The sequence below is a fragment of the Rhinatrema bivittatum genome, chromosome 2, assembly GCF_901001135.1.
Source record: "Rhinatrema bivittatum chromosome 2, aRhiBiv1.1, whole genome shotgun sequence".
Classification (NCBI taxonomy): Eukaryota; Metazoa; Chordata; class Amphibia; order Gymnophiona; family Rhinatrematidae; genus Rhinatrema; species Rhinatrema bivittatum.
In genome coordinates this window covers 388,364,956-388,382,528 of record NC_042616.1, presented here as the reverse complement: position 1 = coordinate 388,382,528, position 17,573 = coordinate 388,364,956, and the positions used below count along the sequence as shown (strand labels likewise).

The following is a 17,573-nucleotide window of genomic DNA, read 5'->3' as shown; positions in this document are numbered from 1 at the left end:
CGTTGCTCTCCTCAAGAATTTAGAGGTTGAGAAACCACTCCATATGGCTAGCAATTATTTAAGGACCTGTCACCCATGAACGTGTCCAAATCTTTTTAAAACTCAATTATATTACTAGCCTTAACTGATTTTTCTGGCAATAAGTTTCACAGCTTATGTGCTGACTGAAAAAAAATATTTTCTTCAAAATATTTTCTTCAATTTGTCTAAGAAAGGGGTGGGCACTGGGCCAGAGACTGATGTGGGATTTAGTGGGGATTGGGAAGATTCCAAGTGCTAAGCAGCCCTTTCACTTTGGCCTACTTTGCATGGGGAAACCGAGCTGCCCACGGTGGCAGCGTTAATATAGCTACATCCCAACTCCATCCAAATTAACACTTCCATGCTATTCATCTTTAGTTACAATGAACTAAACTAATAAGTTCCACTTAAATACTTTAACATCAGTGAATAATGCCTGGTTTTAATGGAGGTTAGTATCTGGACATTAAAATGTCAGTATATGAGGTACTCACATAAAGGTGGATTTTAAAAGTCTTGCACATGCAAAGACGGCCACTTAGGCTTGTAAGTGGCCTGAGCGGGAGCTACGCAAATTGGGGTAGATTTTCAAACCGCGCGATTTGGCGTACTTTTGCTGGCGCATCAGGCGCCAGCAAAAGTACGCGGGATTTTAGCGGATACGCGCGTAGCCGCGCGTATCCGCTAAAATCCTGGATCGGCGCGCGCAAGGCTATCAATTCCGTATAGCCGGCGCGCGCCGAGCCGCGCAGCCTACCCCCGTTCCCTCCAAGGCCGCTCCGAAATCGGAGCGGCCTCGGAGGGAACTTTCTTTTGCCCTCCCCTCACCTTCCCCTCCCTTCCCCTACCTAACCCACCCGCCCGGCCCTGTCTAAACCCCCCCCTTACCTTTGACGGGGGATTTACGCCTCCCGGAGGGAGACGTAAATCCCGGCGCGCCAGCGGGCCGCTAGCGCGCCGGGACGCGACATGGGGGCGGGTCCGGAGGGCGCGGCCACGCCCCCGGACCGCCCCGGGCCGTAGCCACGCCCCCGGGCCCGCCCCTGGAACGCTCCCGACAAGCCCCAAAAACGCCGCGCGGTTCGGGCCCGCCCTCGACACGCCCCCGACATGCCCCCCTCAGAAAACCCCGGGACTTACGCGAGTCCCGGGGCTCTGTGCGCGGGCGGATTTAGGCGAGCAGGGCTCTTAAAATCCGCCCCATTTTAAATAGCCGGGAAAGGCGCATGTACATTGGGGGTGGTGTTACGGACACATTCAGAGGTATCCATTGTAAAATTGACATCATTAAAGAATTTTAGACCTTATAAGTGATGAAAAGGAGTTGATTTGTACAATGCAGCTAGCAGAGACTGCAGTGTACAAATCAACTCCTGTTTGAATTTTCAGCACTTATAAGGTCAAAAAATCTTTAATGATATCAATTTTACAATGGATACCCTAAATGTGTCTGTATTAGACCGAGTCCTATAGTCTCTCCCTCTCTCCCCTGATGTTCACCAAGCTCCAGACAGGGAGCTGTATATAAGATATGTGCGTTCAGCTGTAGACATGCGCATGAAGAGTATTTTATAACCTACCTGTGTAGCTAGAAAATATATGCACTGAAAGCACTAACAAATACATTTTATAATTCTGACAATTAATAAGTGATAACTTTTCTGACCTAACTTGTGAGTTTCAAAAGCTTTTGGGATAAAACAGCTTCTGTAAAATGTGCTATATTTAATGTACTTCTTCAAGGGAAAACAATTCTAGAAAACATTTTCACAAGAATTGCTTTCATGCATTTTTGTTTGGAATATTTTTTCTCTTTCAGAAATTAAAACCTCGGGCAAAAAGATGCGATATTTCAGAACTGTGCAAGAAATGACTTGGAGGCTTTTAGCATCCTTTTGCTCAGTACTTACAATCTGCCTCAATTTGTATTAAATGGAAATGCTGATAAATTCTTTGGATATTTTTGTCCTCTTCTGTAACTGAGTTACAGCTATTTTACTGAGTCTTTTATTTTTCAGAGAATATATCTCCCAAGCTTACATCTATTGTTGAAAATGATATATGCATGAAATGATGCCACCAGACTGGAAAACCTCACAAAATGAAATTAAATGTATGCACAGGATTTAGACGTATTATCTTGAGTTTGGGTGCCATATCAACATTACGATGTGTCAGTTGCACAAATAAATCATTATTATTAATGCCAGTCAATGAAAGAGTAGAAAACATACCTTTCTATGGGAATCGTTGCATACAGATACCTGCTGTAAGCATCAAGCATGGAAGCATGTGTGTGCAGAAGGATTACACTGTAAACCACCAGGGCAATCAGCATTATCATCATTTTCAATTCGTAGTTTATCCGTAGGAAAACAGAACAGGAAACAAATCCCAGAATGCAGCTGTATATAAAATACTGACCCAGAAATAGAACAAATAAAGCAATCTTTTAGGATACCAGTTAATAGACAGCAATCCAAACATTTGTTTAGTACAAAACAGACAAAATCAAAGAAATTATTTAAAGGAGTTACATACATAAAAGTAGCATACGGTATATTGTCACAATTTTCAAAAGCCCATTCACATGTGTAAAGTTTATTTATGTGTGCAAAAATGTTTGAAAATTCTGTGAAATTTCAAAGGATTTAGATGTGTAAAAGTAGCAATTTTCAAAAGCGTGTTTACACACGTAAATCCTTTTGAAAATTACCTCCAGTGTATAGATGGCTCAAGAGAATCATTTCTCCATCCATCACTAAAAAATGCAAAAAACATTCAAGAGCAAAATCATTTTTTGAAAGCATTAGGACTTTTCATAGGATGCCATATAACCTGATAGCCTGTTATGGTCATCTTGTTCTCTGCATTTCAATCTATATTCACAAGAAAATGATCACAGCATGTGAAAGCCAGAATGATTTTTCTTAAGTTATATTTATTTCACAAATGTGTTCAATCTAACCCACTAGCATAGTTGCAATTTGTCATACCACTTAGGTAGATAAAAATTCCAAAGGTGATATATTTTGAACAAAACTAAGGAAATATTAAGAAAATTGTTAAATGTACAACTAATTTTGTTTTTTAGTTTTGATTTTTAGAAATGTTAAAAACATAAGAACATAAGATATGCCATACTGGGTCAGACCAAGGGTCCTTTAAGCCCAGTATCCTGTCTCCAAACGATTCACATCTCTAATTAATTAAAAGCAGTTTATGGATTTTTCCTATAGGAACTTATCCAAACCTTTTTTAAACCCAGTTACACTAACTGCTGTAACCACATCCTCTGGCACTGAATTCCAGAGCCTAACTATGGGCCTCATTTTCCAATAACGCATTAGGGGGCATTACCAATGCAAATGAGGCTTCTTTCGTGCAGTGGAGAAACATCACGTGCGGCGATGTTTTCACCATTAGCACCGCACACGATGTTTTCCCAGTGTGCAATGATTCTTTTGGTGTTTCATCACAGTGCGCCTTACTATAGTGCCTGTGCCCTAGACAGGTATTTTAATCCCTATGGGAGGGCCACCTACTAACTCAGGGTGGGGATTAGGTATCAGCGTCGGGGGTTGGGGGCCACTTTCGCATTCCACATGAGACCTACGGAAAGAACAGTGGTCTCTAGTGAAGATTTGCTGGCCGTCGGAGTGAGGAAACTCACTCCAAGAGGAGATTTGGGCAACGTTCTCTCCACCTAGCTTGCTGGACACTCTACCTGGGCAACAACAAGCTAGGTGGAGAGAACGTTGCCCAAATCTCCTCTTGGAGTGAGTTTCCTCACTCCGACGGCCAGCAAATCTTCACTAGAGACCACTGTTCTTTCCGTAGGTCTCATGTGGAATGCGAAAGTGGCCCCCAACCCCTGACGCTCATACCTAATCCCCACCCCGAGTTAGTAGGTGGCCCTCCCATAGGGATTAAAATACCTGTCTAGGGCACAGGCACCATAGTAAGTCAGTCTCTCTCTCTCTCTCTCTCTCTCTCTCTCTCTCTCTCTCTCTCTCTCTCTCTCTCTCTCTCAGGCTGTCCGGGAGTATCGTGGATGGTGATAATCCTTTTCTGGCCGCACACGATAAACAGGTTCCCGCTTTACATATGCTCCGCCCCAACTAATTTGCGAATTTATCGCACGCGGTAAAGTGCTTGGAAAATGAGGCCCTATGTGCTGAGTGAACATAAGAAATTGCCATACTGGTCAGACCAAGGGTCCATCAAGCCCAGCATCCTGTTTCCAACAGTGGCCAATCCAGACTACAAGTATCTGGCAAGTACCCAAAAAGTATATCCCATGCTCTGATGCCAGTAATAACAGTGGCTATTTTCTAAGTCAACTTGATTAATAGCAGGTAATGGACTTCTCCTCCAAGAATTTATCCAAATCTTTTTTAAACACAGCTACACTAACTACACTAAGCACATCCCCTGGCAACAAATTCCAGAGTTTAATTGTGTGTTGAGTGAAAAATAATTTACTCCAATTAGTTTTAAATGTGCTACATGCTAACTTTATGCTGTGCACCCTAGTCCTTCTATTATCTGAAAGAGTAAACAACCAATTACCAAATACCCATTCTAGACCTCTCATGATTTAAAACACCTCTATCATATCCCCCCCTCAGTTGTCTCTTCTCAAAGCTGAACAGCCCTAACCTCTTTAGTCTTTCCTCATAGGGAAGCTGTTCCATCCCCTTTATCATTTTAGTTGCCCTTCTCTGTACTTTCTCTATCACAACTATATCTTTTTTGAGATGCAGTGACCAGAACTGTACACAATATTCAAGGTGCGGTCTCACCATGGAGCGATACAGAGGCATTATGACATTTTCTGTTTTATTCACCATTCTCTTCCTAATAATTCCCAACATTCTGTTTGCTTTTTTGACTGCCGCAGCACACTGAGCCGATGATTTCAATGTATTATCCACTATGATGACTAGATCTCTTTCATGGGTGGTGGCTCCTAATATGTAACCTAACACCATGTAACTATAGCATGGGTTATTTTTCCTATAGGCATCATCTTGCACTTAACCACTTTAAATTTCTTCTGCCATTTGGATGCCCAATTTTCCAGTCTCAAAAGGTCCTCCTGCAATTCATCACAATCTGCTTGTGACTTAACTACTCTGAATAATTTTGTATCATCTGCAAATTTGATTACCTCCCTCATTGTATTCCTTTCCAGATCATTTATAAATATATTGAAAAGCACGGGTCCCAGTACAGATCCCTGAGGCACTCCACTGCCCACCCCCCGTTCACTGAGAAAATTGTCCATTTAATCCTACTCTGTTTTCTGTCTTTTAACCAGTTTGTAATCCACAAAAGGACATCACCATCTATCCCATGACTTTTTACTTTTCTTAGCGCTTACTCCCAAACTTCTCATTTTATTCACAAGCCTCCTATGCAGGACCATATCAAAAGCTTTGCTGAAATCCAAATAATCACATTGAGCGCTCTTCCTCGATCTAATTCTCTAGTACCCAATCAAAAACATCAATCAGATTTGTCTGAAAGGACCTTCTCCTGGTAAATCCATGCTGCCTTGGGTCTAGCATCCCACCGGATTGTAGATAGTTCACTATCATTTCCTTCAGGAGAGTCTCCATTTATTTTCCCACCACCAAGATGAGGCTATCTGGCCTGTAGTTTCCAGTCTCCATTCTACTACCATTCTTGTGAAGTGGGACCACCACCACTCTTCTCCAATCTCGCAGCTACATGCCCGTTTCCAGGGATCTATTGAACAAGTCCTTCATTGGACCCACCGGGACATATCTGAACTCCCTAGGTATCCTGTGATGTATCTCATCTGGCCCCATGGTCTTGTCCAGCTCCTCCCATGCATTCTTTTCTGTAAATAGAGTTTTGTCTATCCCATCCCTGTCTATGGTCTTGTCAACTAGCAATGGTCCTTTCTCCAGGGTCTTCTTTAGTGAAAACTGAACTGAACTGTTTATTTAATATTGCTGCTATTTCTTCGTTTCTCTCCACACACTACTCCTTGTCACCTTTCAGTTTCACTATTTATTTATTTATTTATTTATTTATTTAGCATTTTTTATATACCGATGTATAGCAGAGTTGCCTTCACTCCGGTTTACATACAGAACAACTTGTTACATTGAACAATGTTTGAAATTTAAAAATATCAAAAATTAACAATGATGAGCAAAGACATAACAAGGAGAATGAGTATAACAGGATAACACAGGGTGGAAACCCTGAGTAGGTGAACAGAGATATCTGGGAACAATGAAAAACAGAGGACATCTGCATCATGAAACAGGGAGATTGATTGAAGGAGATTTTGAAAGATAGCAGGCTATGTTAATGTACTATAAGTTCATTGAGTGCAGTCTTTAAAAGACTGGCTGAGTAGCCAGGATTTTAGGTCTTTTTTGAATGATTTTAAGTTTTCTTGATTGGTGAGGAAATGAGGTAATGAATTCCAAAGTTTAGGGCCAATAATGGAAAGGGTTCTGTTTCTGGTGGAGGATAATTTGGCCTGTGGGAGTGAGGGAATCACAAGTTGGATTTTACTAGTCGTTCTTGTTGTTCGTTGAGAGCAATGTAAGTGAATGATGTCATCAAAGGTGGAGTAATCGGCTTTGTATATAGCATTGTGAAGAATAGAGAGAACTTTGAATTCTACTCTTTTTTCAATAGGGAGCCATTGTAATTGATTGAGAACAGGTGTAATGTGATCGGTTTTTCTTTTACCTGTTAGTACTCTGGCTGCAGCGTTCTAAAGCACTAAAGCACATCTGGCCTCCCTTCTTTCTCTGATATATCTGAAAAATGTTTTGTCACCTCGCTTTACCTCTTGGCAATCCTTTCTTATGCTTGATCTTTTGCTTTCCTTAATTTTTTCTTCATGTCCCTCAATTTTAACAGATATTCTTCCCTATGTTCCTTTTTTTGGGATCCTTTATACTTCTTTAATGCTGTTCTTTTTGCCTTTATTTTTTCAGCCACTTCCTTAAAGAACCAGATAGGTTTCTTTTTCCTTTTACTTGTTTACTTTTCTAACATATAGATGTGTTGTCTCTGTAATAACTCCTTTTAATTTGGTTTCACTTCACCCATTTTCTCCCAGTCTTCCGGTTCTTTCTCCATTTTCACAAAGTCCATATTTGTGAAATTCAAAAGTCAGGTCTTCATGTGACTTTCTGTATCCTGTTTGCAAAATTGATGATCACTGGTGCTCCTGTGAGCCCCTACCCAAACAACAGAGACATTATCACTATTAATGAGCACTAGATCGAATATCACACCCTCCCTTGTTTGAGCAGAACACCTTGAAGGGAATCCACTATCTCTCTACTTCTTGTAGATTCCATAGAAGAGATGCTCCAATCCACACCCGGCAGATTAAAATCTCCAACGAGCAACACTTCTCCCTTCTTTCCCACCTTTTGGATGTCTTTGATGAGTTCTCTGTTCAGTTCTTCTGTTTGAGTTGGTGGCCTGTAGATTACACCAGTAATAATGGAAGCACAATCCTCTTTTTTTTAGGATGGTCCATAATGCTTCTTCTCAACTCCACATCCCTTGCAATTTAGTTGCTTGTTTATTGTTTTTGACATGAAGAGCTATGCCGCCTCCTTTTCTGTCTCTAGGTCCTTTCTTAACAAGTTATAGCCCGGGATGGCTGTACCCCAATCATGGGAATCAGTGAACCATGTCTCCGTAAAGCAAAAATGTCCAAGTCTGTCTCCACCATTAGGACCTGCAGGTCTGGGATTTTTTTGCCCAGATTCCAAGCATTTGTAGTCATAGCTTTCCAGCTGCTTTTCCTAGTCATTTTTTCTGCTTTTTTGAACTGATTAATTTTGTTACTTTCTCTTGCCTCTTCCTATTTTGCTTGAGGGTGACATGCCAAATTCATTGGCTACCTCCTGTCATTCCTGCTCCCTAGTTTAAATGCCTTATAATGTATGATCTGAATGTTTCACTTAGCATCCTCTTTCCTGCCATAGGCAAATGTAGGCCATCCTTAACATTTTATTTGAAACTTTTTATATACCGGTATTAGTATGCATACATCATACCGGTTCACATTGTAACTAAAGGCTGAAATTACAATCCACAGGGAGGGGAAACAAGGAGGATTATACATAGAGCAGGAGGCATTGAAATTAGAGCATTAGAACTGTAACGGGTTATTTACAGGACTATATACAGGCTTAAGCAGGTTACTTACAGGAGTCAGTGTAAAAGAGGGTTCAATTAAGGCAGGGGCTGGTGGGGGGGGGGAGGGGGGTGAAGATTAGTCAGGGTAGGGGGGGGAGGGGGTGAAGATTAGTCAGGGTAGGCTTGTCGGAAGAGCCATGTTTTAAGTTTTTTTCTGAACTTGGAGTAACATGGCTCCAGCCTGAGTGTGGTAGGGAGGGCGTTCCATTGTTTAGGGCCTGCAATGGATAGAGCGCGATCCCTAGTTGAGGTAAGGTGGGCTTTTTTTAAGGGGGGAATGGAGAGGGTGCCTTTGTTGACAGTTCGAGTGGGTCGTTCAGTGCGTATGGGACAAAAGGGTTCATCTAGCCAGTTAGAGTTGTATGAGTGGATGGATTTGTGTACTATGGTTAAGATTTTAAAGAGAATTCGGGATGCGATGGGGAGCCAGTGGAGTTCTTTGAGTATAGGAGTAATGTGATCAGCTTTCCGTGAGTTGGTAATGACCCTAGCGATAGCATTTTGGAACATTTGTAAGGGTTTAGTAGTGGAGGAGGGTAGCCCGAGGAGGTGGGCATTACAGTAGTCGAGCTCTATACATGGCACCAGGCTCCAATGTATCCAAAACTATTTTCCTTACACCAGGTTTTGAGCCAGGCATTGAAATTATCTATATGGCATAACCTTTCCTTTCCATGAACAAATAACATTTATGAAATGGCAAAAGTCTTTGCCATGTGTCTAGGTTTCTTCCTTAGATTTTGGAATTCTTTCTGTACTTTGTGGACACCATTTCTAGCAAGGTCATTGGTTCCCAGATGGATGATAACATTGATATCAGAGGTCTTACTTTCTGCTATAATTGCGTTGACCACCTGGTTTGCATTTTTATTAGCTGAGGATCCTGGAGGAGTACTGAGGCTCCTGGAGGTCTGGGGAGGAGACTTACTCAATCACTCAGCCCAGTCACAAGCTCTGAAGCCTAGCTGAGTTAAACATCTGCTGCAGTCCTTCCCCTCATTTCTCCTTTACTTTTATAAGAGGTTGCTTCAACCCCCAATCCCTATTCCCTAAATCTGAAAAGAAAGAACAGCTTGGGCCATGGGAAAGAAGCAGGCACAGGCAGGCTCTAGAAAGTTGGGGAGGAACACAAGAAAGGTGTCAGCTGGAAGTCTATGCTAAAATCTAACATCTCAACTTCTGGCTGGCACCCCTAAAGCTGCAGCAACAACAAAATCTGTAGCTGCCCAACATCTGCAACAGCTGCACCCGGTCAAAGTGCAGTATCTACCCTGGAAGAGGATCATACTAAAACCACCACTGCCGTTGCTGGGCATGCTACTCTTGTCCTGGCATTATCAACCACTGAGGTAGAGACCCCTTTCTTGAGGGATTCTTTTGTGGCTGGCACTACATCACCAGCCACTGCAAACATCATTCCTGTCTCAGCTCCATCCACTGCTGAGGCAGCCACTGTGGCTGGCAAGACCCCTCCTTCCACCTCGGAGATGGCTGCACTGCTGTCCAGAGAGACAAGTAGTGACCCTGCTGCTAAATTGTTACACCTCAGGCGACTGAAGAGCACAAAGGTGACAAATATCAGGGCCCCAATTCTTCCCCTTTCATCGCATCCACCTCTGCTGCCGACAAACCACGGCAAATTACATCCTATGTGATGGTTGTATCAGGTGTAGCAGCCGGTGGCGCTATGAGGGGCATGGGGAGGAAGGACTATAAAACATGGCAAATCACTTATCCCTTCCACGGATTAACCTGGAGGCATGGGGCCAGGTGCCCACACAAGGGAGGGGTAACTGTGGAGGCCCACATAATGACACTGGCTAAAGTAATGGGTCCTACTATCATCTAGAGATGTGCATTTGTCATGGTTCGGGGCATTCCGAACCATGACAAATGCAGATTTTCCCTGAACTATGAGAAAAATGTGTTTTTTGGGTTTGTACGGGGGAGGGGCACATTTTATTTTTTTAAATAAAAAACCACCCCAAGCATTAAAATTTAGAATAATACAACACCCCCCCCCCCACCATCCCGACCCCTCCCCAAGACTTACTAACATCCCTGGTGGTCCAGCGGGGTCCCGCGAGCGATTTGTCCTTCCGTGCTTTCTGACTTTCGGGCCTGCCTCGCTCAAAATGGCGCCGATAGCCTCTGACCTACTATGTCACAAGGGCTACCGGTGCCATTGGTCAGCCCCTGTCACATGGCCATCGGCGCCATCTTGTGCTCCTACCATGGGCAGGGGCTGACCAATGGCACCGGTAGCCCCTGTGACATAGTAGGTCAGAGGCTATCGGCATCATTTTGATTACTGGCAGCCAATGGCCAGAGGACAGGAGATCGCTCTGGGACCCCCGCTGGACCCCCAGGGACTTCTGGCCATCTTCGGGGGGCCTCCTGACCCAGCAGGTGTCCAGCGAGGGTCTGGGAGTGATCTCGCAGTCCTGCCAGTAATCAAAATGGCGCCGATAGCCTTTGCCCATACTATGTCACAGGGGCTACCGGTGGCATTGGTCAGGCCCTGTCACATGGTAGGAGCACAAGATGGCGCCGATGGCCATGTGACAGGGGCTGACCAATGGCACCAGTAGCCCCTGTGACATAGTAGGTCAGAGGCTATCGGCGCCATTTTGAGCGAGGCAGGCCCGAAAGTCAGAAAGCACGGAGGGGCAAATCGCTCGCGGTTTTATATCATCAGCCATGTCCTGTCTTACAGACTGCAGGTTACCATGAAGCTGCCTTATGGAGGGAGGAGGTGAAGGGCTCATTCATCATCATCCCACATGAGGGGCCCTACAAACTATCATACTACAGAAGTAGTGAGGTGTTTCCTATGCATCGGAGGTGGGACATACTCGCAAGGTGTGCCCCAAGGCAAAGAAAGGCACCCAGTTTGCTGCCCCTGAGCCTCCCCTCCTCTGTGGCCCTCATATCTGCAGCTGCTGTCAACAACCTGGCAGCTGCAAAGCTCTCCACCCCAAAATCCACCTGCACCTCCAGAGACCAAGGTCCTAACATCTCCGATGCTGCCACTAGGACCTGTCCAATTAACACCACCAGGTTGCACTCATCCACTGCCACCACAATCACAGTTACCTACCAAACATGAACAACTTCACTGCTATTCCTTGTGACCTTCGGCAATCCATTTCACCCTCCATTGTTTATAAACCTAGATTGAATGCCCTCTGTGGATAGAGAAATACCTAATGTAACAGAATGTAATCCACATTGAAGTGCCTGAAAGGCAGAATAACACAAATAAACCACCAATGTCAGGGAACCACAAGCCATTATCACCTCTGAGATCCCCAAAACCATCACTGAAACTACATCTACTACTGAATCTGTCAGTAAAGTGGCAACTTCCTCTTGCATGCCAAAGAAGGCCACACCAGAGTGATAGTGAAGTTGCAACTTCTCAACTTATCATCCCAAAGAGAACTTCCCCTCACCCCAGCAACACTGAGGCAGCTACACTTTTAAATACCATCTTGCAGGGGACTGCCTCTAATGAGAAAGTGGCTGCGACAGCAGTGCTGCCACCATCAGCAGAGGCATCATTTGCCCCTCCAATTCCAGAAAAGGGGGCAGAGAGAGCCTTTGATAACTCAGCTACTGCTGAAGAGGAAGGATAGGAGCGATATTATGAACATCCATCTTCCCTCACATTGCTCACACAATTGCCAACACGCACGGAAAGATCTTCTCCTCCCAATCCTGTCCTAATCCATCCCCTACCGATACAATCTCTACTGAGGGGGAGGGAGAACTAAAGCCTGGGAAGAAGAGGGAGATGGAGGAGATGGGGGGGGGGGGGGGGGGGGGGGGGGGGGGGGGGGGTTGAGTGTGGAGAAGGGGAAGGGATGGAAAAAGCTGCTCCCAAAGACAGGAGGATGTGGGTCCTTTATAGGACAAGGGACTTGGGATTAGAATCAGAAGATCTGGGTCCAACTACTAGCAAGACCCTGGATTGGAGCCCTGAAGCATCAGACATCTAGTGGTCACACCATTCTGAGGTTTGATCCCGGGATCATCAATTCTATTGGGTGGAGAAGGTATCCCAGCAAATCTTATTTGGAGATCCCACCACTGCCATTGTGATGCAGTGGAGGTGAGCAGAATATCCTCCTCTTAGAGGGACCTCTGAGGAAACCTCTTGCCCCACTCTCCAGCCACCAGTTGGCCCACAGATCTCTGAGTCTTGGACAGGTAAAAAGGAAGGGGAGAGCCATTTGGGGTTACCATATGGCCAGGGTAGGCAGCCTGGCATGACACTAGAGTCGAGATAATCAGCAGGAAATATTTTATCTTAGGAAGGGTGGGGCCAAAGTAAATCACCAAAGAAAAGGTGTCTAGACAAAAAACCCAATCCTTCTCCACCACCCTTGACAATTCAAGGCAAACAAATGAAATCTATATTCCCTACACACCAGGAACCTCAGAATTATCATTGATCAAGAACTCTCTTTCAAGAACCACATAACAAACAAAACTAAAGAAGGATATCACAGACTCCTAACCCTAAGACATCTAAAACCATTTCTCAACCCTTTTGATTTCAGAACTGTCCTACAACTACTTGTCTTCTCCACCTTCGACTATTGCAACTCCTTACTAATTGGATTACCATTTTCAACTCTGAGACCACTCCAAATTCTGCAGAACTCAGCGGCCAGAGTCCTAACAAGCTCAAAAAAAGCGAACACATAACACCCATACTAACTTCACTTCACTGGCTCCCAATTAAAGCACGCATTACATACAAACCAATGACCATCATTCACAAAATTCTAAACAACGATCATCATCAAGGTCTACACACCTTAAACATAATTCCTCAAAACCCTCCAAGAAACCTACGCCCAAATTACTCAAGATACCTGAACGTCCCCCCCCCCCCCATCAGAGATGCTCATCTGGTAAAAACAAGAAAAAGAGCCTTTTCAATTGCCTCCCCTGAACTATGGAATACCCTATCTAAAGATATAAGAACACAGCACAACCTAAAATCATTTTAAAAAGATCTAAAAACACTAATGTTTCGCAAATTCTACACTGACCCTCATACGTCTGATCATCCCAACTCACAACTGAACTCTCATCTATCAACCTCAACTTCTTCGCTCCATCCAGAACCTTCACACCCTTCTCATACATCTTAATAATACTTTCTGGACTTGAATTGTTTAATTTCTGTCAAATGTTCACTTTGTTATACTGTTAATCAACTACTAAGTAAATGCATACTTTGTAAACCGTTATGATGGCTCTACCGAATGACGGTATATAAAACTTAGCAAATAAATAAATAAATAAATAAATAGACTCTCAGATACCCCCTGAGACTTGGCCATAGAGATTGGTTCCACATAAACATCACTGCTGGAATACCGAAGGGAGAGGAAACAACATTTGCAGCTTCTTTGGAGATTACTCCTCCCTTCACCAACCAACTTCCTGATGTCCCAGCAGCGATGCCATAACCCTCCTCCAGAGGAGCTTCTGGAGAGGATAACTGTCATGTTGCTAGAAGCCTCCTCCTCAGCATCAGAAGCAGAATATCAAGTGCCTCCAGTTTACACCGCTGGGGAGACCATTGGTCCCTTACAATTAGAAACATCTTCTTGGGGCAGCAAAGGATTGATTAAGATCAAGCTGAGAAAGAAGTCTCTCCCTGATCTGGGGGAGAGCTTCAAAATCCTCAGCAGTGGAGCAGCAAGGGACAATAATCAATCAGATGACAGATCTGTATGTACTGCAGATCTTGCAGACTCTGAGGTTCCTGTCATACTTAAGCAGATCCTTCAGTTCCTGAAGGAAACCCTGTAAGGAAAGAAGGAAGGAGCAACTGGTGCAGTGGCCAGATGCAGAGTTGCTATTTGATCAGTCTGGGCTATTCTTTGAGTCAACCATCAGGACAAAATATATGGAAAGGCCGAACAGGTCTGACTCTCCATATATTTACAACCATCTCAAGCTCCTCAAATAAGAATTTGAGAATAGTATTGACAGAGGATGGCTGTCAATACTATTCAACAGCTGTAAGGATGCATTCTGTAAGCTCCACGTACTCAACTTCTTGCAAAAGAAGATATATGCTGTGAGTTTTCTCCAAGAGATCTCCACCACTCTAGCAGATGAGGCCAACTGGCTGCTAGCATGGTGCAGCAGTGTCTTCTTTAACCATCTTGCTTCTACATCTTTGGGGTATTAACATTGTTTGTGAAGATGTTTTAACCAGGGGTACTCTAAGTGAAAGCCACCATACCAGGAAGACTGCTGCATGTCAGGGTCCTGCTTGAGAGTGGAATTGTTAATTTCCTAAATATGTACACTCTGAGTTTAGGACTCAGCAGACAGCAGTTTTTCAGACAAACAACAATCTACCTTGACAACTTAGAGGTTGATGAGTGTATGGTGTTCTGGAATGATTGTAATTGTAACTTCGAAGCCCTGGACAGAAACAACAAGGAGTCACTCTTGGTCTTGTTGGTTTGCCTCTTCCCCCTGGTTGCTATCTAGGGGGAACACCACTCCAAGATATCTGCTACCTTCACCTTTGCAAGGGTTGAGAGAAGGCGGGATGTCCCAATCCTGAATCAATTGGCTCTATATATCAAGCCACCTAATGTCATAAAGCCAGGTCCAGTGCCATTGGACTAGTGTTGATCTCAGACCACAATGCTGTGACTGTGATGGTGGGTCTGGAGTCAACAGAGTCCTGAGCCACTTATTGGCGCTTTAACAACTCCTTATTAGAGGACCAAAGCTTCATGATATCAGTTCAGGACTTTTGGGTTGACTGGCGTGGAAGAATTCTCCTCAATGGGTCAGAGGTGGGAACTGGAGAAGGTCTGTCTCTGGATCCTCTATCACGAGTATATAACAGCATTAACAGGAAATGCAATGCTGGAATTGAGCAGCTTGAGTGGTAGTGATCGATTTATAGAAGCGCCTGCATATACTCATGGACCAAGGTCAACAGAGCTTGTACATTTAGAGTAAGTGCAATCTGGGACCTAGTTGAGGGTCAGAACTGCACCACTCATCTGAATACTTAGGGAGATGGATCATGGCTCATGCTTCTTCTATGGATTGGAGAAGAAAAGAGGAGTCAAGAACCAGATAATATGGCTGCTGTCCGCGGAGGACTTTCTCCTTACTGATCCAGAAAGTATTTGATCCAGAGCTAGAGAACTCTAAATGCTCTTTTCTCCAGATCCTACTGACCCAGACGCCTGCAGGATTTTATGGGAGGGGCTTCCCATGGTCATCAAGGTGAAAGAAAGTGGCTGGACAGACCTCACAGTCTAGCTGAGCTCTTTGAAACCTTAGGTCTGATGTCCTATGTTAAGTCTCTAGGTATTGACAGGCTGACTCTGGATTTCTATTGCCACTTCTGGAGTGAGCTATGGCCTGACCTCCAGCAAGTCCTAGAAGAAGCCCTTGAGACCAGGCAGCTAGTCGCGTAGTGCTAACTTTAATAGCAAAGAAGGGGGACCTGGGCGATGTGAAGAACTGGCACCCAGTCTTGCTGCTCAGCACAAACTATAAGAGCATAGCCAAGATGATCTCGCTGTGGCTCAAATCTGTGGAAGCCCATGTGATTCACCGTGACAAGTCCTACATGATCTCCGACCAGACCATTTTTGATAATGTGATGTGTGGTTTTGAATGTTTTAATATTTTAACATTATTTTATCATGGTTTTATAATTTGATAATAGTTTATATATTTATTTATATGTTCATTCATATATATATATATGCTTAAACAGACGTGACGGTCCCCCGACATGGACCGTGTTTTGCCATGTGGGCTGCATCAGGAGGGACATATGCCCGGAAAGACTGCTGTGAGTGTCAAAAGTGCCTTTGATTTTCTAATAAAGTGTATTGTATTTTATGCTTTTTTTTTTATATCTGTAGATTATATATGAGGTGCTTAACAACTTTGACACTCACAGCAGTCTTTCCAGGCATCTGGCCCTCCCAACACAGCCCATGTGGCGAAACACGGTCCGTGTTGGGGGACCGACACCTCTGTTTAAGCATCTATGAATAAAAGGGGAAAGCGCTTGATCCAAGGCTTCATTTTCCTTGATATATTCATTACAAGGATCCGAGAACTCTCTAGTGCTATATTTCCCTCATATATGGTTATTTACCACTAGCGTATACCGCTCATCATCTCCACTTCCTATTGGACGAAATAAAGCCTCACATAAGCTCATCAAAAACTTCTGAGAACTCAAATAAAGCATACCAATGTTTCATGTTTTAATTTTACTGCAGATGCCGGAGTAGATGATGCAAACTATAACATACTGATGGGATGAATTGAGAGAGTTATATGGATTAAAAGAATAGTGATGGATATAAGACACCTTACAATAGTGGTAACTATATTTCACATTTTGATACAGTTACCAGACATTGGACATATTCGTCATTTCTTATATTTATGTAGATTGACAGTGAACACATATGGGGGCAGATTTTCAAGGGTTATGTGCACCGGGCCTATTTTCAAAAGGCCTGGTGGCTTGTGTAAAGCCACGGGACACGAGTAAGTCCTGGGGCTTGAAAAAATGGGCAGTCTGGGGGCATGGCCAGAGGCCATTGCAAGGCCGCTGGGCCAGGGGATCGCACACCAGCAGTCGGCAGGGATAACTTGTGAGATAAAGGTACATTTATTTTTCGGGCTGGGACAGGTAGGGGAAGGGAGGGGAAGGTGGGGGGGGGGGGGGGAACGGAGAAAGCCAGCTGGTCTCCCCAAGGGCTCGGTGCACGCAAGGTGCACTACTGTGCACCCCCTTGCGCATGCCAACCCCTGATTTTATAACATGCGCGCAGCTGCGTGCACATGTTATAAAATCGAGCATACATTTGTGTGCGCCACGTTGCGTGCACAAATATACGCCACGCGCGTACCTTTTAAAATCTGCCCCATGATATCATACAGAGACTAAAACTTGTTTAAGATTACGTTGGGTCATCATGAATAATTGAGAATATCTGTAAGGAAGTTAACATGATAGGGTGACCTTTATTTTATTTTTTTATATCCTGCTGATACCTCCACAAAGTCATGAGTTCATTCATATTTATTTTTTCATTAATATTTTATTGAATTTTAACAAGATGTATTGACAATATCCAAAAGGCAAACATAATAGAATATCCAATAAAACATAGCACATAACATTCATATTATATTCCAATAATCGAGTCCTCAATACAAAATTAGCAAGCATAAGAACAAAAGAAAATGCCATACTGGGTCAGACCAAGGGTCCATCAAGCCCAGCATCCTGTTTCCAACAGTGGCCAATCCAG

The 17,573-nt window shown here is 43.8% G+C and overlaps 1 protein-coding gene across 1 annotated transcript in view; it reads right to left on the bottom strand.

Moving 5' to 3' along the window:
• ADCY2 (adenylate cyclase 2) overlaps window positions 1-17,573 on the bottom strand; it is a 1,371,519-nt gene that overhangs the window by 159,559 nt on the left and 1,194,387 nt on the right. The window contains exon 18 of the mRNA XM_029590013.1: window positions 2,256-2,440. Coding sequence (XP_029445873.1) covers window positions 2,256-2,440 — 185 coding nt within the window. The remainder of the gene's footprint in view (window positions 1-2,255; window positions 2,441-17,573) is intronic.